Below are 22,494 nucleotides of genomic sequence, written 5' to 3'. Positions count from 1 at the left end.
ACTTGATCTTCTTACAATCTGAACTACCAGCCACTCTGCTGCCATAGCCCAGAATATTCAGATGTTCTGGATACCTTCCAAAATTTTTGTCTCCATCAATCTCTAGATAGTGGTTTTAAAGTGGTTAGGGTTTTTTTTCTTCACTTCTTTCGTTTTATTTTTTTCCCTTCTTGTTTTAAAATACTTTTAAATTTGCTTTCATTGGTTTTTTCTTATGAATCTCTAAGAGCCATAAAACATATAATGCATGAAAATATTAATTTCCTGAACTAATTTCTTGCCACTTATTGAATAGAAACATGAGCTACATGTTTATCCCATTAATAACAATACTCTGGTTGCTTTCTTCAGAGCAGATGCATGTGTTACCAGATGAAAGCGAAAGTGTCACAACTGTTTTCTATGAAATCTGAAGCATCACCACCTTTTGGTAATGAAATCACCAAAACCTTTCTTCCGATTTTGTAATACATCTGTCTGGTTTTTTGGTTTTAATGAGGACTATGCTTTTTTGATATACCTGGTTACAGTAGGCTTTTGCAGTCATGCTTTAACCTCACGTGTAACTGCATTAATTTTTGCAAAGTGCCACAACAAACAGTAACAATGTTCTTTGACGTGTGCATTACACCAGATTCCTAGAAGAATGAGCTTTTTAATAAACCCTGCCTCACCACATCACTTTTCTCAGCTGTCTATAAACCAAGCTTACCTGAGCAAATCTCTCTCACACATACTTATGACCTGCATAAGCTAAGGGACCACACTGACATACATGAAGCAAAAGTGAAAATCGATTGCACATATAGGTAATTTTAATCCATTCCATTTTTAAATACCACAATAAATTTAATTTTCACAATAAATTAAATAGCCATATTCAGTTTACAAAATAGAATTACTTAGTGTGAAACCAGTATTTACAAACATTGTACACTATGTACACCATGTTTAGCTTTGTCGACACACAAGTATAGAAGAAAAAATTATTTGACCTTTTCTTGACACATGATTGACATGCTACAAGTGACACTATGGTCCGTACAATAAAACAATAGTGCAAACTCACCACAGGAACTCTAAAACAATGTAGTTTGTATGAGATAAGATATTCATTTAAAATAATAAGAAAATAGTATTATTCACTCTCATTGTAAAAATTCAGCACTGTGTTTAAAGTGTCAGTATTCCTTTAGCAATACACATACCAAATATAGCCTCAGGATTATGCTTTCTCACAGCTTTACAGACTTTTGACAAGAATTTTTATGGCATAAACTAATGTTCTGCTTAGATCAATAAGTATGTCACAAAAACACTTCACTAAGCGAGAGGAACACTGACCCTTTTAACAATGTCTGACTATGTTTCCCTAAATACTTCCTTTCCCTTTATTATTATATCTTAAAAGATGCAACTATATTGACGGTAAATTTATGTTAGTTACTACTCTGTAGAAAAAATCGATCCAACCGTATATTTGGTCACACACTGCATTATGTACACGTATGCTTGAAAAAAGTTACTTTGCTAGTTGTATCTATGAAAAGTGCATATTTCAGCAGAGACATCCTATTGCATGCCTCAGGTGCAACAAAAGTGTTGTATGAAGTTTAGTTTAGGGCCAGTTAAATGTCCTGCCCGTGATCTGGTAAAATTTTTGATTAAAAGGATGGAAGAACTTGCGCAATTTGGTAATGACAGAGGTGTCCACCTCTGGATGGATGCGTCCCTTGCTACCCGCCAGGCACTTGTTAAAGACAATGTTAAATCGCAAGCAGTAAAACCCTCTGGTGGCATTGAAGTATAAATTGTACTGACTAATCCTCGGAGGAAGATTTAGGAACTTCTCAACCAGCTGGAGTTCTGGCAGTGGCTCTGTGATGAGCCGGTCTCCGTCCACAATATGAAACTGCTCGATTGGGAAGTATTTTAACCACCTCTCCAGATGTTTTGTGTAGATGCTGGTTCTCACTGCCTTGTACTTAGTGTTCACTTCGCAGGTATTAGGATCAATTGCCAGCTTCTCAAATTTGTAGTAAGTTTTGTTCTTTCTTTCCTTGCCTTCCAGCACCTGAGTGTAATCAGAAATAGCTCTTGTGGTAGGTTCCCTGACAATGATCAATAATTTGATAGATGAGTTCATTTTGTAAATCCTTTCAGGTACTTCCTCGGTGATAAAATACGCGGGGCTTTTCTCAATTGTTATTTGATGAGGGTAAGAAAAAGGCATTTTTTTCCGGTACCACTCAATTCCCTTGGCATAGTTTTCATCATTGTCAAAGAAGTGAATCTCTTGAGAAGCTTTGACCACTGCAGGGTGAAGGTTCAGCATCTCCAGTAGTGCTCGGGTGCCTCCTTTCCGCACCCCAATGATAATGGCCTTGGGAAGCTGCTGAACCAGATTGTGCAGTCGAATTTGTTCCTTGGTGGCATTGCCCTTTCGAAATTCATGGAGCAGACCTCGCTTGAACTGCAGGGCTCGCAAGGGGATTTCGTCCTGGCCGCGGGGTCCAAAACGACCATCAATGGGGCAGAGGGGCTGCAGTCTGCAAGGAAAATAAGAGGTTCTTGTAAAAAGAGGATATCCCTCAAGACAAGTTTTATGTGCAAGGGAATCATGCTATTGGGAACATACTCAAATGTAATGTGATATGTCCATCTTATAACACTTATTTAATTCTGCCAGTGGTTAAATAATTTCCATATTTTTTTTATTATTTAATCTGGTTTTTTTTTGCTCTGATTTAACTGGGAAATTCCTAACTTGACCCATCTACCCTTTGCCAGCATAGGAACTATGATTACAGTTCCTGGGTCTTCTTGAACCTTGCCTAAACTTCCACACTCCTCATTATTTTGTGATGGGTTTGGCAGTTTTTAAAGCACTCTAAGATGAATTATATTTGGACATTTTGATCTGAAAATCCAGTTGATTTAAGTAATCTCTTCCCTACACTTTTCTCATTCTAGCCTGAAGTCTTTCCATTGTGTTGATCCAGAGATGGCTTTTTTAGTGGAGAGGAGAAAAGGGATGGAAACCAGATTTCTAAGCATCACCTTTCAATATTTCTCATCCTCTTTACAATATGCCCAGTGTTTCTCTGCCCGTCAAAACCAGAAAGTTCAAGGTTCTGATTCAGATAAGATTAGCAAGGTACAAAAAGAATGGCCTAAAGAGTTTTTAAAAATGCATTTATTGCTTTGTTACATCAATGATCTTCTTATCATCAGTCTTGTATCCTCTCACTGAGGGGACTCCTCCCACTTATTTTTTATTGTTTCTTCTTTTGCAACTGCATTTTTGTACTATTATTTCATATTCAGCTACAATTATTTCCCCTCTTTTCTACTTTCTAATTCTTTGTTCTTGTATCTGATACCACTGGATCCAAGAAGTGGTTCAGTAAGATAAATGTTAAAACTTTACTTCTACAGAACCTTGAATAAACTCTCGTGTCCACTCTCAAATCAGCACTTTGGACATTATACAGGCCAATGTTTCACTGAAGATTAACTTGGAGTGTACAGAGAGCTTCCAAGGTCCTACAAAAAATATTTTTACTAATTTTTTGGAGCCATGCTCTCCAAATTTAAGGATATATAAGAACAAAGGTTGCCTAGGCAATTTTAGTGTAAGCTTGCTGTGCACATATATTATGATACAGTTCTTAAATTACACAGCCACATGCTATTATTTTTCACAGGACCCCTGCCTTAGCCAGTATACCAGATGGGCAATGCTCATTAATAGCTGTTTAGGTATTCAGAATTTATTCTAGTTTCTCAGCATGTGGTCCCTCACTCATTTACTATATATTATTCAAACCCTGCTTTCAGGACATAATTATTTATTTCTTTGTGGATTTTCCATCCATCACTCCTTGTTGGGGTCTCTAATTTGACACTGATTCTAGGACAATGGATGGTTGGGACAAAGTAAGTTTGATCCCCCTGGCTGACCTGTTAGCTGCTTCCTTGATTATCCAGATGCTGAGAGATATAGCCTGTTCAGACAGAGCCAGGGAAACAATCCATATGACTTTGCTGGGTTCACATGAGCTCTAGCTAAGTTCCTGCAGACTAATTAGAAATTGTGATGAAAAACTGAGTTCCTGTTATTTCTTTTCTCAAGTGTCTATCTTCTTCTATCCCTTTGCTCTCTGCCATCTACTCAAAATGCCTGACTTGGTGGTAAAGACTGAATCATTGAAATGCTAATGCAAACCAGCCCATATTGGGAAAAAAAAAAAATGGAAGAAATGTCTCAACAATCCTACAACTTGGTCAGACTGTGGTGTGACTGGTGAGAGCCTTAATGCATCAGCAAGGTGGCAGTTAAAAACACTAGAAACAGAAGCTGCAATTGCTGTCTCTGTTCTCTTCCCTCTCCTTCTGCGTATTTGTTATTTGTTTTCAAGCAAAGAGGATTCCACAACAGCAGTTCCAGACCCATCTCAACTAATTTTATCTCTTGCTCAAAAAGACAGCTAGCACTGCCTTCAGTGTAACACAACAGCTTGTCAAACAGGGTGGTTTCCTTTGAAAATAAATAAATACTCAAGATATCCTCTAGCCTAAGGGAAAAGATTGGATGTTGTTAGAAGTCCTTCCTCAGCCTTTATATTTCAGTTTTTTTTACTCTTTCCCCCTGATTCTACTCCCTCTAAACAATGAAAGAGTAACTTTGAAAAGATCTTGGCAGTGGTAAGTAAAGGGCAGATCCTCATTGTTTAATCCAAGATGTAACTATTTACTCCTACATTGCAACATGCTAATATTCTTAATTGTCTGAGTAATTTTCCAATTAAATAACAGTTCTTTGTTAAGAAAGAGTATATGGCACTTATTACATCACTGAGTTGCTCTCCCAAAACAGGTAATTTCTCAAGCTGCTACAGTAAAACTCCACAATTATTCTTTCTGAGAGAACCCACCATAAACCAATTAATCTCCAGGAACTGTATTTCTGAAAAGTTTCAAAACAGTTGAAGTAGGTCTGGGCAATCTTAATGAGCTGTCTCACCTGATCCAGAATACTTGCTAATTTTTTTCCAATGGAGGTGTCACAGCAGCAAAAGATTATAAGCCTGGTTCCATCAGGAGTATTTTGTAGCATGGAAATCAGATGTGGAGGCTCCCGGTACTGCCAATCAGTTCTTATCCAGACATGCTCAAAATTGCCACAGAATCTATTTGAGCTTCCACATGTGAAGCAGATCTATGCTCTCAGGAGCTTAAGGAAGGTGGCCTCCCCTGGAGGGAAGTGCTCATCTTATCAGATTTTATGACTCAATGAATCACATAAAGTAGTGGTAATTTCCCTTTGGGCCTAAGGAAACTCAAGACACTGACACTGGAGAGCCTAATCTGAGACTATTAAACATGAGCCACCCCCAGCTCACTTGTTCAAATTAGATCAACATAAATTAAGCATAAATGAATCTGCATTTCTTCCTGAACAATTAGTTATTCCAAAGTCTGTTGAAGCCACTTAGCATCCTTTTACTGAGAGATTCAACAACTATGAGGCAGAAGAATATTTCTAGTTAATTCATATGTGTCTTGTCCTTTCTAGAACATCTTTCTCTCTCTATTTCATTACAAGTCCATACACAGGACTGCTTTTTAACAGTGTGGTATGCTTCACACTGGGTAAAGCAAGAGAACAAAACTGAATTTTACTGCCATTGGCAAGACTATGTATGAAACCAGTGGAATTCATTGCTGCAGGAGGTCAGCGAGTCAAATACTGTGGCAAGATAATTTTATAGCCATCAGTAAATTCTGTAGATATGCAAGCAGAGATAATAGGAGAAGGTTAATTAGACTTCATGCCTCTGAGCATAAAATATACTTTTGCAGGGACCAGTACAGATTTCTGCCTCCATTTACAGAATCACATTAGTCTCAGTGAAGTTTCTACTTCTGAAGATGGTTTGACCATCAAGGGAAAGAAGATATAAATTCCAGGGCTTAATTTGCAATGCACTTGGTCCAAGCTGAGTACATGGTCTCCTTTGTCTGGAGTGGATTTGAGGAATGGAAGAAGGCACCCAGTGACTGCCAATGGAGCCCACTGTTACCTAGCAGTGGACAGTAGGTAGGTGTTTACACTTTCCAAGCACCTGATATTCACACAGCATTGTGGGACAATTTTGAAACCAACTTATATGTTGCATCATTTAAAAGAAGGAGAAGAATTCAGCATTGGCACTTGCAAACTGTCTACCTGCTTCTGGAAATTGTGTATGTTTTTATTCAGTCATGCTTTCTAAACAGCCTTCTTTTTTTTTCTTTTCTTTGTTGTTTTTGTTGTTGTTGTTTTTTTTCCTTTTTTTAAATCTGTTGTGACCTTGTGTAGCACCTACCACAGCAATCCCAGGCCATTTCAAAGCTGACAGGAACAGCAGTGTCAGTGCAGGTAGCACTACTGTTACACTGTCAAAAACCAGTCAAAACTCAGCCTGGTCAGAAGTGCCAAACACTCTTTGAATTTCTCTGCTGTGCTTTCCACTACTCTCCAGGAAATCATTTGCAGAGAAAACTCACTTATTTAGCACATTCAGCTACAGAAAATACCAGCTAATTAAAATAGTTAAAATTCTCAAACCCTGAAGCAATCTTTCAAATGAAATAGTATTCAAAATCTGACGAGCTGCTCTGCAGGCTCATACTTAATTTTAACTACCACTGTAGCACATTAATTGCTTTCTCACAAATTTAGAAAAGGAGATGTATAAATACATCATAACTGTTTTGCTGAAACTAGAGGTCAACACACAGATGTACACAGGCAAAATGAGCTACTGTAATGACATTTTTACTGGATGCTAGTTTATTTCTTCTCTTAAAACAAGTGTCAGTGTGTTCAGAATACAAATGGAAAAACAAAAAAACTTTGACAGGGATGACTGTGACTGTTTTCCTACTCTCTTCTCCAAAGGGTAGGAATAAATAATGAAAACCACATTAAAATATCCAGTCTTTCTGTCCTATTGTACAAATAGACTCTAAGAAAAAATAAAAAAGCAAACCAAAAAACAGAACATGAAAGCAATCAGACCCTTGAAGCAAAAACTCAGACAATCTTAGCCCATTCTACACAAGAGAGCAGCTACTTAATGACTTACCTATCCAAACTCCCAACTCTGGCAACTAGATATAGGAGACTTCCAATAGCAAGGCTGCCTAGCACAAAGAGCTTCTGTCTCAGCAACGCCTGCTGTTTGAATAGCATGGCCCTCCATCAATCTTCAGGACTTCTTCAGTCTGCAGAGACAAGAACACATAAAACACTCCTAAGAAAGCAGAGTATGTGCAGCTAGTGTTTAATCAGATGTTGCAGCTGATTAAGCCACACTTTCAAAATCTTTGCAAAACTGCAAAATAAGTAGTTGAACTTCTTTTTTTTTTTTTTCTTTTTTTTTTTCCCTGCTGTTTTTCAGTTCCACATGGCAATGTATCTGGGGTAGGATGGTAATTCTGGACGGGATAGTTCAGCTGCACCCACCATTATTAGGGCCATTGGATAGCCACAATGTAGGTCTTTACTGTAGAAGCTCATACTATAATAAGACATCTTGTTAGATAAATATGTATAGATTTTAAGCCTTTTGGAATCAGAAGAGTTAGAGTTCAACAGAGATTTAAATGCCCTGATGTCAAGTAAAGCTGCAGTAACCAGGAGTTAGGTTTGCAGGTACTGTGTACAGTTTATGGAGGCACATTTACTCTGTTTTTACAATTATTAGAGTGTATGCTGGAGAGAAATCCAAAAAAGATATCCTGATCCATGCCAGCAAGACAACTATGACAGAACTGAGAAGCAGGTAGCTGGAGTGGGCACAATAATGTTTTTTCAGCATCAATGTATTCTATCAGCTGTGTCTGTGCTGGGCATCAGTCTGGTCTGTTCTGTGGAAAGCCATTTAAGCTCCTCACCTGCATGACACCAGCCTTGACTATCACCTCAAGACCTGCTGGGACACAAACTGTCAGCTTTGAAACAAGCATGCCTACATCCCCAGTTTCTAGCAATACCAAAGCATATATTTAAATTTCTTTTTCTGATGTGTTTCAGAGACCATCTAAATCCCATAGTTGAGCATTGCTTCAAATACTATAGCTATCAAGGCAGTCAGGAATAAAAAGACATGACCTTATGCCAAGAGGATTTACCCAGGAGGTTCCCAGCCAAGGTAAGAAGAAGTGCTGAGTTAAACTGTCTTTAGTTTGACTCTTCCTCAAACATTACATTTATGTTCTGAGAAGGATTACATGTGTGATCTGTGAAGATCTCTTTAGGAGACTGAGACCTGATTCCTAACACGTTCTTACGTGAACTAAGGAGAAAGATCAGCTCCTCCTTTCAGAGCACAGTCAAAGATGACATGGTTCTTCATTCTGTACCAGTTCTGAGTTTTCTTGCAGATTTGCAGGAGAATTAACTTTCAATCCTCTCACTGATTCAGAAGGGGTAAAGCCATACCATCTACCTACCAACCTAAAAGAATGCTTTCATCACCAAATGGTACCAAAATCATAAATATAAATTGTAATCACCTGAAATACTGATCCAAAGTCTCATTCCCTTTATCAGGGAATATTTACTACATTATGTAGTAGATTGAACAAAAACTTTCTTTTCAATTTTTGGCTGGACTTATTATGGAAAATTTTTGATGTCAAATTTCTTAAGTTTTACTAGAGCAAAGTTTCTTTTGCAGCACATTTTCTTCTTTTCCAGCCTTAGGATTTATATAAAGCAAGACTGGGATACATTATAATAAGCATGAAACTATATACAGAGGCAGAATTTTTGGTGAGATTGCAAGGTTTGACTGGCCACTGCTAAACACAGACTGAAAACATTTCTTTCCATTTCTGGAAACATTTTTTTCCATTTCTGCTCATGATGCTAAATTTTTGGCCCAGAAAGCTCTCTTAAAAATCCAGGGTACAGTCAGGGAGATAACACAAGCTGGAAACCCTTCCCAGCAGGCAGCACTCATGTATCCTGCCTGCCCCTGGGCTGGCTGGGTTTAAAGGTGCAGATGCAGGTCATTCCAAACTGGTTTTCTTCAAGCGTGTTTGAAGAGCCATTCTGAAGCACATTTATTTTACTGCTACAGGGAGAGACTTCTAATTTCAACCCACCATCTCTTGATAAAAGAGCCATGCAATACTGAAGTTCTGAGTCTGGCTTGGTCTCTAAGGCACTTCTGGAGCAATAAAAAAACTCCTTTTACAGCCAGGTCACAGCTAAGGATAACCTATCATACAGGAATACTAATCATAGAGAATATATTGCTTTTACATTGATAAAAGTAACTCTATAATAATAATTCTTAGATAAGATCTTTATTGCAGTAAGAATAATATAAGACACAGAGTAAAAGGAGTTTGCAATGTAAATAGAGAGACAGAAGAAGTAGTACCATCCTTTAAGAAATAAATGAGGAGCAGAGGTACAGAGAGATTAAGTGATTTGCTCAAGGTCACAGAGAAAACCTGTAGCACCAGTGAGATTCAGTCTGAAATAATTCCTTTCTAGTGCTTTAACTACATGGTAAACTTTTGCCTTTTTGTAATATACTTTTTTTTCCATAAAAATCATGCATAAATGAGGAATCCTATACACTGAGCAAGGCAGAAAATATATAGCCAAAGTTGAACTATTAAGAAAAATGCACAGATGCTGCACCTCGGTGTCAATATGTTAATGCTAATTACTCTTTTAACTGTTTAACTTAAAAAGATGAAAGAGAAAGACATGAAGAAGGGAATGAATTTTCATAGGTACCAAGTTTTAAATATTTCAGAGCTGCTCCCTCTAAATGAAGGTTTCACTTCAATGCTACATCAATGAACTTTGTCTCAGAAAACATATATATATTCAGCCCTCTATACATTAAACTGAAGTGCTTTCCATGTGTTCTGCTTTATACAGGCTCTTGGACCCCACTTGGGTCATGCCTGCAAGCCTTAGTGAGGCTGTGGAGGTCATCAGGCCACAACAAAATCAAATTAATGACAAGCTCCTTCCTGAAATATATTCCACAAGGCCTTATGACCTCAATATTAATGTTTGAAATTAGAGTCAATACAAAAAATCAACTAACCAACCAAACCACAAAACAAACACAAACAAAGCAAATTAAGCAAATCAACCAACCAAAAAAAGCCCAAACCAGTTCCAGTTTTATATTTGCATGTATCTAAGTATAGCAAACTTATCCACAGAATAACAAGTATTAAGCACACAACAGAAATGTAAAGATTACATTATTTATTTGTTTGTTTCATTTTTGTTTTCATTTTTAGCATCTAATTTAAAGGCCATGCAAGGAGTTTTATTCCAGAGAGATAGTCTCAATAAAACTTTCCCTAGATGTTATTTTTTTCTTGAAAAAAAACATAGAAAAATTATATCTTGACTCCAGAAAAGTCTACACCTTGCAATGGATGTAAAGAGACAGCTCTGTGTGCCAGAGGAGAGGACTGAAAAAACATTTCTATTTAAGACACTGAGTTAATACAACCAGAATGTGATTAAGGTGAAGCTCCCTAAGGCGAAAATGTTGCTGGAGACAAACACAGCAACACTTAAATGAAATGGAAAGAAGAAATGAAAAGGAAGAAATTAAAATTCTGGGAAGTATTATCAGGTGTACAAAGTTTTCAGTTAGGAATGTATACTTTTAAAGTTTACAAGAAGCTGGAAGGCAAGATAAAGTGTAATCCAAAGTGCCAAGATTTTTAGCAGTTCTTTGAGGCAAATAAGGGTGTTTTAAAAAAATTTTGCTCTCCTTTAGGGACAAGAACTGAACTGTCACAAAAGCTGCTGACCAGTGGGAAGAGGGTTGGGAGAAAGCTGCAGACAGAACTTTCCCAGTAGCTGAATGCTGAATATGGAGCCTTCCACACAAAGAGATGACAGCACACTGTTGCACAGCCCCAGCGGGCTTACATTAGAAATATCTGTCTTGGAAAATTTAGTTAAATATGCATACAAGAGAGTTTGTTCCTGGCTATCTGAGAGAGTCATAATGCACAAAGAGCAACAAAAATTACTGAATGCATGATTTCTAGAAATGTGTGAAGCATCACATACATTTAAAAAAGTGGTTTGTAAATTCTGTGTAAATTAAAAGTAAAATGTGATTTGTGATTTCAATTGTAAATCTGATCTGAATTGTTGGACTGTCATGGTACAGTTCAATAAAGAAACATGAGATAGTAGCCTTACCAGTGTATTGATGTGAATGCCTCATTTAACCCCTTCCCCTACATTCCCATTTTGCTGGTGAGAGGACCAGGGTTATTGAGTGAATTGACAAGAGAAGACGGTACAGCTATGTAGAACTCTGATGATAATACCAGATGATAAATAGATGGACTGTTCCTGACAAGATTAAGGGATCATGTATAAAGGGAGATAGTGGGTATGCAGGACAACTTATGTAAATTTTTCGTGACCTATTGTAAAAGTTAGTTTTTGGTGCAAGTTAGGGGAAAGTCAAATGAATGGGAGAAAATAGGAGAAGCATACTAGTAATGATGGCATTACTGATAAAAATCTGAATTGTGCAGAAGCACAGAAAAGAGAGTCTGCTGCTATAATCACTTATTCCAAATAAACAGGCAATGAAACAAGAAATCGCCAGGAACTTGTTTGCAAATGATCAAAGGGAAATTTTTGGACACATGGAGCAGACATGAGAAGATGTTATAGATAAATGAATAGCATGTGGTTGATTATGGATGGAAATATAAGAAACAACAACAACAGCATCCTTTCTTTTTGCAAACAGGCTGAAGAGATACAGTCCTGATAGAGTTATGTGATTAATCAAAATGAAGTACAAACTAAAGGCAAATATGCACAAAGGAGGCTGGAAAAATAATAATTAGTGGTTTTTATAGGTAGTTATTGTTTGGTGTGTTTCTTTCTCTTTTTATTTTTCACACCAGCAGGGGTCAGCTGTTGACCAACAAATATTTGTTGTTGTACACTGCAGAGAGATCTTTTGAGTTTATAGGAGATTTAAGTACAGTGATAGGAAATAAGTCAGGGAACTTATCACTGGGAATGTTTGCATTAGGTCTCTTGAATGTTAACTACAGTTTCTTTCATTTCTCACTGTCACTAAAATTCATACAAATCAAGCACCTAAACTTTTTCTGGGGTGTGAAATCAAATGGCGATTGGGAAAGGAGGGAATTTATGCCTCAAACTGTGTGCATTCTCACGAGCTCATGGTCTTAGTCATGGTCTGCCTGGAAGAGCAAGTTCATGATACAGCTCTTGCTTCTCCTCCAGGTCTTCTCCACTCCCTTTTCTCTGTCTCACTGCTGAGGTCTGGGCTAGCAGCAAGGAAAAGATAGAGTGCTGCTGTGCTTTTTCCCCAGTAACTTGTGCTTCGATGGCTTCCTTAATTGCAACTGAACTATTGCACCATGTGAACAGTATTAAAGAACTAGAATGATCATGATAAAACAGAACATGATTTTTCATTAGAGAGAGGATTTTTCATTCCTAATAGCATTGAATGGTCTAAGAAGAGAAAAAATACTTCCCTTTTTTGACATAGTAAAATGAAATGGATAATGGGAACAGAAAGAATTGAAAATACCATATATTTTAGGGAATGATGAAGAGCTGACCCTGCAGAAAAGGAACTTGAATTTTTTTTTTTTAATTCCTTAATGGTTCATATTTTAATATAAAAAAGAAATTTAATTCTCATGAGGAATTAGTTTTCAATTTTTTCTCTATAGAATAAGACTGAGACGGGATGAAGTAAGATTAATGCACACTTGCTCAGCTCAGGTTTCAAATAAAGAAAAGAAGGAAATATAACATGGAAGAAGTTCATAGATTCATATAAGAGTCCCTGTGTACGAGACCTGTCCTTTTCTCCTCATGACTCATATTGACTGAAAGAGTGGAAAAGAAATGTCAGCAAAGCTGTCGGAAAACAATAAATAATGCAGATAAACTCCAACATAAAGATTTCCTATACTGTTATGCCACAGCTATGACAATAACCTAAAAATACCTTTTTTTTTTTTGTCAGCTATTGTAGATTTTGAGATTTAGGACTGTCTTTAAGCTGCCCTTGAAGCCAGTTTTTGTGTAAAGAAGTGGTGAAAGCCTTTCTCCAGAAAAGCTCCTAGACTCTGAGACCACCCACAAAATCAGCATCTGTATATGGATACTAGATAAGAAAACATATGTTCATTTCTCAGAAGTTAGCACACTATCAGTGCTGAAAGAGTATTTGTAACTCATAATCCCCCATTGGGGCTGGCTTGGGTAGACAGATATCTGAGTCTATATAATGACTATTTATTTAATCCACTGCCCACAGGACATTTCACTCCAGACACATTGAAGACTCATCTACCATAATTGTGCCATCTCCAGGAGGCTGCTGTGTCAAGTGACAACAGTACAGAAGGCCATAACCGGCTCTTTATCACATTCCTTTCTCAGCCTGACCCTTCCCTTTTTTTTTTCTTTTTGCATCTCACTGAAAGACATTGAGCAATATGGTGTTGGGAAGAGAGAAACAACTCAAAAGCTTGCTATTGACTTTGTGGTGCCCTGTGCCAAACAGATCTGCTGCCAGATTGTCAGAGCAGCTAGGAATCTCAGGCGCTTTGATGCCCTTGAGGTCTCAGGCACATCTGCTCAGGAAAGCTGCCTTATTGCATCCGAGCCGGCGAGGCGGGCGGCCGCGTTCTGCTCAACGATGGCTGGGTTGCCGTGATCCACGCTTAGCTACAGTGCTCCAGGAACATTTCCAAGCACATAGATCTTAAAAGGACTTCATTAGTCCAAAATACAGATGCCTGTCTCTTTGCCAGCATCCTGAGTATACTACCTAATACTGCTCTTCATAGAGCGTGAGATTAATCTGATAGGGTTGGCCCTTTCCTGCGGATTAATGGTACTTCCCCAGCTATTTCCCTCCTTTTCTTCTGAAATGATCACCTTCCTTGTCCGCTCCATTTCTCAGGAATGGTGAAGCTGATGACACTAAGGTAGAAAACCTGTAGAAATGCAGTTATGGTTATATAGAGGTTATAATAGATAATAATTTCACAGTTTTTAAAAGACAATACCAGCCTTGTTTTGTCAAGATAGCACTAAAACTGCAACCAAAACTAACAATAATACAGGAAAAAGGAAGTTGAGGAAAAAATTCAGTGACACGGAAGAGGGAAACAATGACTGCAAAAGTTATAAAAGCAATCATAAAGGGATGCCAATAGTAGTGTCATGTTAGGAATAAGCAGTTTGCTTTTCAGCTCTGGGAAAGACTTAGAGAAGAAGATTTCGAGTCCTCTGAGAAAAAGGTAAGCAGGTAGATATCCAGAGCTTTCTTATTTTGTCCTTCATTTAGGGTCCAGTCCTCATCATGAACAGTTTCACTGCACTGAGCAGGATAAGGCAGAGAGTTATTGCTTAATATGATTTAGTATGAAATAAAATTACCTTTTGTCACATACTGGTAATTTTGAAATGTTCTTTTCCACTACTTAAAATCATGCCCACAGACTATTGCTCCTATTTTTTTTCTAGGAAAAAATTCCCTTTCCCAAATAATATCACATCTGAAATAAGACATATGAAAGACTGTTTGAACGTTCCCTAATTAACTGAAACTGGCAGATAATTTAAACTCCTCTTAGATATAGGGCAAAATCTATGTGGCCTTCTGCAACTTTTTGCAGCTCTATTTTCTGGTGACTTCCTTTTGGAAAAGTAGCAAAACTGAATTAAATTCGGAACATTACTAGGAGTCAAAAGCACTGATGGGAAAACTAACAGAAAAAACTTAACTGAGCTGCAAATATATTTTGACAGTACACTGCATTTACAGTAAATTCATCTCAGTAGATTTTTGCTCCTGGCTTTTAACCCCCAATGAGAAAAAAATATCATTGCATGAGTGTAGCCTCTGTCTGCGGCCGCAGGAACTGGACGGGAGCCCGGCTAGGAGCTCCCAGATCTGGCCGAAGATGGCCACGCGAAGTGCCACTCCCGGATCCCCTCCGGAACCCTGGTAGTGGTGACTGTCTGCGGCGTGGGTGGCGCAGGCGGGATCGTCGCTACGAAGTCCCAAGGTAAAGGAAGGAGAAGTGGACACCTGTATAGAAACCAAAGATCTTTTAATCTCCCCCGGCGGTGCTAGGGACGGGCGACAAGGAGGGGGTTTCGGGGAGGGTGGGGTGGGTGGTAAAGGGAGTGGGTGTGATGGGAGGAGATGCAAAGCTAACCAATAACGAGGACCCAAGGAGGAGCGTGGGTTACAGCTAAGCCACTGAGGATCACACAGGGGAGGGGAAAATCCCCAGGGGCAAATCATACATCGAATAAGGGATGACTGACACAGAGAATTCTCGAGATAAGGGGGGGGTGGTTACCATGACAGGCAGGGGAGGGGGGCAGCTCCAAAAGGGAGGAAATAGGGAGAAACCATTGTGAGGGAAGTACATGGGGGGAACCGAGGACCAAACCATTATTGACTTACAAAAGGAATAACCAATACTAAAAACACACAATGCCACATCTCCCCCTTCTTTGTTTAAAAAAGAAGGAGAAGGGCACTGTGGAAAAGAACAGAGTCTCTTTTTCATCCTGGTGCTCTCTGTTTTCTGGATTTCCCATCTTGGATGCTGAAGAAGGCTTTTGGGGGAGGAGGTGATGACCTGTCCAAGGTTCTTGAAGGATAAGGCAGAGAAGAAGGAAATGGGGTAGCATTTGGAGTCTCTTTTCCCCCGGAGAGAGGCCACACATGAGAGTACCCCCTATGCCTCTGTGCAGCTCATATCTTAATATAGTACACTTATTCATCTATTTTCTCCTATTCAAACTCATATTCTGAACTATCCCGTTGCTGATGAATAAACATCACACTCTCTAATATGGAGAACCTACATTTGTTCTGATCAGTAGCATCTCTGTTTTTTGCTCAGACCCTTAATCGGAGACATGATCAGCTCAGACTGCTCTCTGTAATCTCATAGGTAGGCTGAATTTCATAACTTTGTCATAATTGTCCCAAAGATTCAGTCCATTACCCACCTATATAAGTATAAGTTTTTCCTGTGTGCTCCCTTCACCATTTTATCCCAACTACTGCAGTGGTCTTTTCTCTGCCCTTGAACAATGTAATTGTGCTTTGTTCATATCCATTCTGAGCAGAGCTGCTAAAGGCATTCTTCCATTCCAACTCTCTCAATACACCACTTCTGTCTAGGCACACTTTTACCACCTTCCCTTTATCTCTGTCATATCTTTCTGTCTATTTCTGTGTCTTGATATCCCATGGGGCTTCTGCCAGAAGAACAGGGACAAACAGAATTTAAAAACTTGACCCTGGAGATCGTTATTTTTCAGAATGCAAAGTCTTGGTGCTTCCCCTGTAAGTCCTGACCACAACACTTCCCTCAGAAATGCTGCCAATTTTAATGTGGAAATCTAAGTGAAAACATTAATGACAGTTTAGACAAGAACTTGTTAGTGTGTCTCAGTGAGAGAGGCAGACCTATTAACAGCTTTCTCTGAAAATGAAAGAGCTGGGATTTTCTGCTGTGCACGTGTTCTAAGGGCCAACCTTCCACTGCTGTATTGCCCTGAGTGACAGATCGCAGATCATTTGGGTGGAAAAGAAAGGGGAAACAAAAACGGACAGCTTGTACAGTGTTTTGCTGTTACAGTACTGCCCAATGCTGGAGAGCTCCCCATAAATGAGGTCTCTGGTCAGTAGGCAGTCGTCTTGCTCTGGCACAGCCTTTCATTCATTTTCCTCCCCTTGGGCAGCCTGAGCTGTAGCTTCGGTCTCTGTTCACTCTTACATGTACTCAGACTGGCAAATATGCTTGCTTCATGGTTTTAAATTCTAAAAAAGAACATAAAAAGTCAACTGAAACATCTTTGCACATACTTTGCTGATAGGTTTCGGACTCAAGCAAATGCCAGCGGAGAGGTGTGTGATTCTGATCTTTGCTGGCACTCACACCAGGAAAATTATTGAAGGGCTGCTCCTCTCCTGGCGTGAGATGCCTCCTCTCTCTGTCTCTTTCTGAGCAACTTCTTAGAGAGAGAATACTTTTCAGCCTACTATTCATGATCCTTATACTGATTTCATGTTAATGAAGCTTGATTTTTTTTATGAACTTAATTTAACTTGTGCTTCATGGAATAGAGAGGACACAATCCTTTCTTTGTGAGCACTTGTGGCTTAGTATCACTTTCCTAGAGATGCATTTTTTAAAATTTCTTTTGATTCTTTTCCCTGACCCATCATAACCACATGGACTGTTCATATTTTTGGATATAGACATATTTTGCCTGCATGGTAAAATATGCTAGAAATGCTGCCACTAGAAGAGGCTGTCACTTGTTTGCCACATAGTTACTGGTGAATCAGTGAAAGAGACAGAAGGCATGGATCTAACTCGATGGAAAAGTCATGTAGTTTATCCAGGAACTTGAAATAACAGACCTATGCAGTTCACATTTGTAATGGCAATTAGTTAAGGTATCTCTGGTTTGGCTTTGCTCCTGATGCTCCTTTACAGAACCTACAGCCTGATATCTTTCGGGATCAAGGGAAGGCTGGAGCTTCAACCCTGACTATTAAGTCCAAATATGGAAAACTGTAAAATTACAGTACAAAATGTAACAAATGTAAAATTACAGTACAGTACTGCACAATTCAAAAATGTCTTGGTTGGGTGAGAATTAACTCCAGAATATCTCAGCATGTTGTCTTCTTGGCTGTGAAACATACAAAACACTTCCTCATGCTCTAAAGGACCTTATATTTGAAGAAACTGGACGTTATATATAAAGAAAGGACGTTATATATAAAGAAACTGCTATGCAAGTATACAGTAAAGTTAAACCAGTTCTGTTTGTCTATGAAAGCATAGTTCCTAAAGGGCCCTGCTTACAAATTGTACAGCTATCAGTGTGAATGACATCTTATGAATGTCTCAACAGATGGAAGAGTTGATCTAATAATGAAGAAAACAATACTCACAAATAATTTATTTGTCATTTGGTGGGGTAAAAGAAGAGTGAATAATTTATATGGTCAATATTATTCAATCATCAATAGAACTGGTAGAATAATTTATAAATTTACTTATGAATAATTCATTCATCAATTGATGGCCGGAGGAAATTAATGAAGTAAACAACATTCACATAACACTCAACAGGCTCTCAGAGGCAGACAGGACAGGCAGGGAGGTGTCACTGTAATACTTTCTGAAAAATCTCTTTGCCCAGGATTTCTCTCCTGGGAAGCTGAGAAGCCTCAGAGAAAAAGGGAAACCAATATGATCTCATTTGCTTCTCCAGTGTTTTGCTGCTTTGGAATGTGGCTGGAGATTGTTTATCCAACATGTGAATTGTTTTTACTTAATGACCAATCATGGTCAGGCTGTGTCAGGACTCTGGAAGGAGTCATGAGTTTTCATTAGTATCTTGTTAGCCTCCTGTAAGTATCCTTTCTCTATTCTTTAGTATAGTATTAGTATAGCATTCTTTTATCTAATATGATATGATACCATAAAATAATAAATTAGCCTTCTAAGAACATGGAGTCAGATTAATCTTTTCAGGGGACCCCAGAAAATACCACAGGGAGGAACTGGCAGAATGGATCCGTTTTGTTGGGCTCCGAGCACAGGAGATCACCAAAGGGCAGCTGCCCCTCAGTCACCTCTGCAGCTTGCTGGTAGCAATGACCTTCTTTCTCATTTACCCACCCCCAGAACAACAGATCTGCAGGGGTGTCCTGAGAGCGCCGTGTGGGTTCTTTACGCGTTTGGCGATGCTGGGAAGCCACGTGGAAATTCCTGCGCTGGTGTTCCACTGTGCCTGCTGTGATGGCTCGGGGCAGACACTGCTTGCTCTGACATATGGCAGCAGAGGCTGGGGGCCCTCTCAGCCTCCTCAGCTTGAAACTTGTCATGCAGCTGAGAAATGTGATGGGCTCTGCTGGTGTACTCGGAGGAGGAGGCAGAGGGTTTCCCTTAGGAAGCCACAGGACACTATCTTCTGGTTTTTGTTAAAAAATTAAAACTCCAAGGAATCTTACAGAAAGCAGTATTGGTTGTGTAACTGAATTGTGCTGTGCCATAAAATCTGCTACAAATTGCTGACATGCTCAGTTGAAAACAACCCTTTTGCCTGCCATTTCTTTTCAGAATGTGACTTCACATGAATGTGACCATCAAAATCATTTCAAGGCAAATCTTATCTGAACGTAACTTTTAGATTTCTTTAACTTTCCACATTGGAAAGAAACATCTTTCCAATGTGGCTGTGGGTGGGGGGGGTTTCATTCTGTGTAATTCAACCAGAAACACTCCACTGCCCTCTGAGAGCATTCACTAGTTTGCTCTGAGTTTGCTCTGCTGTCATTGAATGAATCCCTGAGAAATCCAGCCTGAACATTAACCAACAGCCACAACAGAATAAATTTAAAACAAATCACCTGGAAATGGATTTTTGTGTTATAATCTCACATTGCAATAGCTGTCATAAAAATATAAATATAAAGTAGACATAAGGATGTGAGTAGAAAGGTTTTTTTCTGTTCTCAATGTACTAAGTTTAATGGCAAATATATGTGCGGTTTGGGATGAGAACAGATGCCCTTTATGAATAGACTAAGTGGAGGAATCAGCTGGTTTATGTTCTCCTCTCAACTCTCACCAGGATTTTTCCACTCTGTTCCTTTGTTAGCTATAAACTGTAACTACTGAAAATCAAAAAAATGAGGGAAAGTTTATGAATTATACACAGTCACAGTGTATTAGTCCTCCATGCTCATCCTCTTGGGAGACACTGGAGGAAAAGCTTTGAGCCATTTCCAAATTTTCAAATGTGTTTTCTATGTCTTTATCTCATTCAGTTTTTGATATGGTGCATAAATTATTTATTTAGACGACCATTATTTTGTTAGCTTGTGTTGTTCTCTGGCATCATATCTGCAGAATGATATTCATTTTGCATTTTCAATGACTAAACTTAAAAGAAATCAGTTCATTCTTCCTCTATTCAGCTCTCATTCTTCAAAATGATGTGAGGACTGAGGTGTGGACAGAATTCTTTTTGACCTTGAATCCTCATTACTGTTTTCATCCTGTCATTTCACAAGAGGATGTAAATAAAGCTAATATAAGAAATATTTCTATTTTCTTCTCTGTCTCTCTTTCTCTCTCTCATGGAAGAAGGAATAAGAAACAAATTCTTTAACACCATTAGAGCTCAGTGAATTATGTGCTTTGCTAATTAAATTCAGAGGAGGATGTCTTTTTATATATTATAAGTCTGTTACCTTCAAGCTAATTTTTGAAGCTGTCTCATAACTTCCCAGTTGCAATAACATCTGAATGGAACACCTTCTCAATTACTTTCCCTTACCATGTATAAAACAGAAATTAGTCCTTTTTCACACCCAAATGTACAATATGTTCTTAAGCAAATGTTTGTTATGATTGACTTCCTCCTTTGTTATTCCCATAACACACTTATATTCTTTCCTGCCATCTCTCACCCTGCTCTGCTGATATAATTACCAGGCAGCAGGCTACCAGGAAAATTTCCTTTTAACAATTTATATAGGTAGCTTTACAGGTAAAAGAATGTGATATGCACTGGAGCCAGATCATAACTTAGCCTCATGGAAAACTTTGTCCTCACTGTTTGATACAAGAGCAGACACAATTACACCAGACCAAAATAATTTTGCCTGTGCTGGAAAGCACCACTGCAGTGCATCCCTTTCTTGCCCCTCCTCAGGGCTCCTTGGCTGAAGCCCTCTTTCAAAAAAGGAGGATGATCTAGTGGGAGTGGGCTGATGGTCATTTCTGTCCAGTCTGGTTCACCTTTTGCAAAGAGGACCTGGTGATATCTGGTCAATATCCCACTCTGTGAGGAGGCAACCACACGGAACAGCTGGCTGGGAGACACTGTGATGGAGCTGCCTGTGCTTCAGGGCAGTGGCACATCCCCACCTGGGGCCCCTGTCAGGATGGAGGATGGATGGCAGTGCCACAACTCCTTCCCCTGTGCTGACAGCCGCTCAGGCAAACAATCTGCCTCTTGGCATCTCTGCAACAAGCCCCATTTTCTGCAAATACAAGATCACAGCCTAGAATAAGGAAACAGCATTGCAGCATTACCTAACTCTATTTTGCTAATGTCAGCTATGGATTAATTCACTGATGTCTTTCAAATTTCTGTCCTCTCTGCAGGTTCACTTAAATCTTTCAGTCTTTGAAGATGCTTCTCTCATGACTCTATGAACATTCCTGCTGCTAGCTAACCACTTTACTTGTTTCTAACTATATTTGTGGGGTTTGCATACATTAATATACTGGTGTCCTGTATTACTTTCTTGAGCAATTTTCATTCTTGAGAATGGCAGGCACTTTTACTCTTCTGTGTTTGATTAAATTTAATGTATTTAGTAGTTCTGTGGTACAGATCACAACTAAGAATCCAAGCAGGTGTGATGATGTCAGTGTCCATGTTGTTATTATCAACAGAACCAGACTTTTGGAGAGTGCACAATGAGATAAAACACCTCTTACTTCTGAGTAAATGGTCCTCGTGCTGTCTATTTAATTTTTCCCAAGCAGACTGTGCTTATAGATGTCTTTGTGTTGTATTAGGTGAAGGAAGGAAGTCACTAAATTCTGTTTTATAAAGCACATGTATGTAGTAACTAAAAAAAGTACTGTGGAGTTGAAGTTTAATATATGCAGAGAATTTTGTTTTCCATTTTGTCCTTCCTCTTTGTGTTTGTAGAAGTATTTTTTTCTTTTTTTTGTCTCTGACAGGTGCTGTTTCAGTTAAACCTGCAGAAAACAAGCCAAAATAGTACCAGCAGCAGCAGATTATTAAACTATCCCATATCAGAGGAACCATTCCCACAGTCTTGCTGTGACTTCTGGAGCAAGGCATCCAGGCAAGTACAGGTGTCCTGCTGATTCCCTGCTATGGGGTGACTGCTCCCTGCTGCTCTCTGCTTCTCCCCAGTTTCCTGCTGATAGGAAGCCAGTCCTTTGGAGAAGGTGTGAGACTCCTGCCCAACCCACCCACACTCCTGGGCCACCAGGGACAAGTCATACAGCTGGTAAGACCCAGAGAGAGGGGGCTTCCCTGCACCTGCCCACCTTGAGATCCCTAGGGGCTCCCTGTGCTATTTATATCCACAGGTCATGGATTTCTACATGGACTCTTAGGCTAGAACTACATAAAACTGACACTAAGTCTCATTCTGCCTGATTTACCCCAAAAGGTGCCATTCCACACCAGTTTCCACAGTGCCCAACTTCAGGCTTTATTCACACTGCTGCATGAAGAGCAGAGCTGACTAAAAAGATACCAGCACACCATGTACATTCACACACCTTATCCTAAACACTCACAGCTCTAGCAAGGTCTGTTGGGAA

The 22,494-nt window shown here is 39.0% G+C and overlaps 1 protein-coding gene across 2 annotated transcripts in view; it reads right to left on the bottom strand.

The window, feature by feature from the left end:
- Window positions 1-806: 806 nt before the first annotated feature.
- The window catches only part of HS3ST5 (heparan sulfate-glucosamine 3-sulfotransferase 5), a 93,971-nt gene continuing 72,283 nt past the window's right edge, over window positions 807-22,494 (bottom strand). For both annotated transcript variants that reach the window (XM_059842255.1, XM_059842256.1), the window contains exons 2-3: window positions 7,134-7,272; window positions 807-2,549 (exon numbers count right to left, since the gene is read on the bottom strand). In XM_059842255.1, the coding sequence (XP_059698238.1) occupies window positions 1,619-2,549; window positions 7,134-7,240 (1,038 nt within the window). In that variant the 5' untranslated portion in view covers window positions 7,241-7,272 and the 3' untranslated portion in view covers window positions 807-1,618. The remainder of the gene's footprint in view (window positions 2,550-7,133; window positions 7,273-22,494) is intronic.

Source organism: Haemorhous mexicanus, chromosome 3, assembly GCF_027477595.1.
Source record: "Haemorhous mexicanus isolate bHaeMex1 chromosome 3, bHaeMex1.pri, whole genome shotgun sequence".
In the NCBI taxonomy this organism is placed as follows: domain Eukaryota; kingdom Metazoa; phylum Chordata; class Aves; order Passeriformes; family Fringillidae; genus Haemorhous; species Haemorhous mexicanus.
This window is presented reverse-complemented; position numbering and strand designations above follow the sequence as displayed.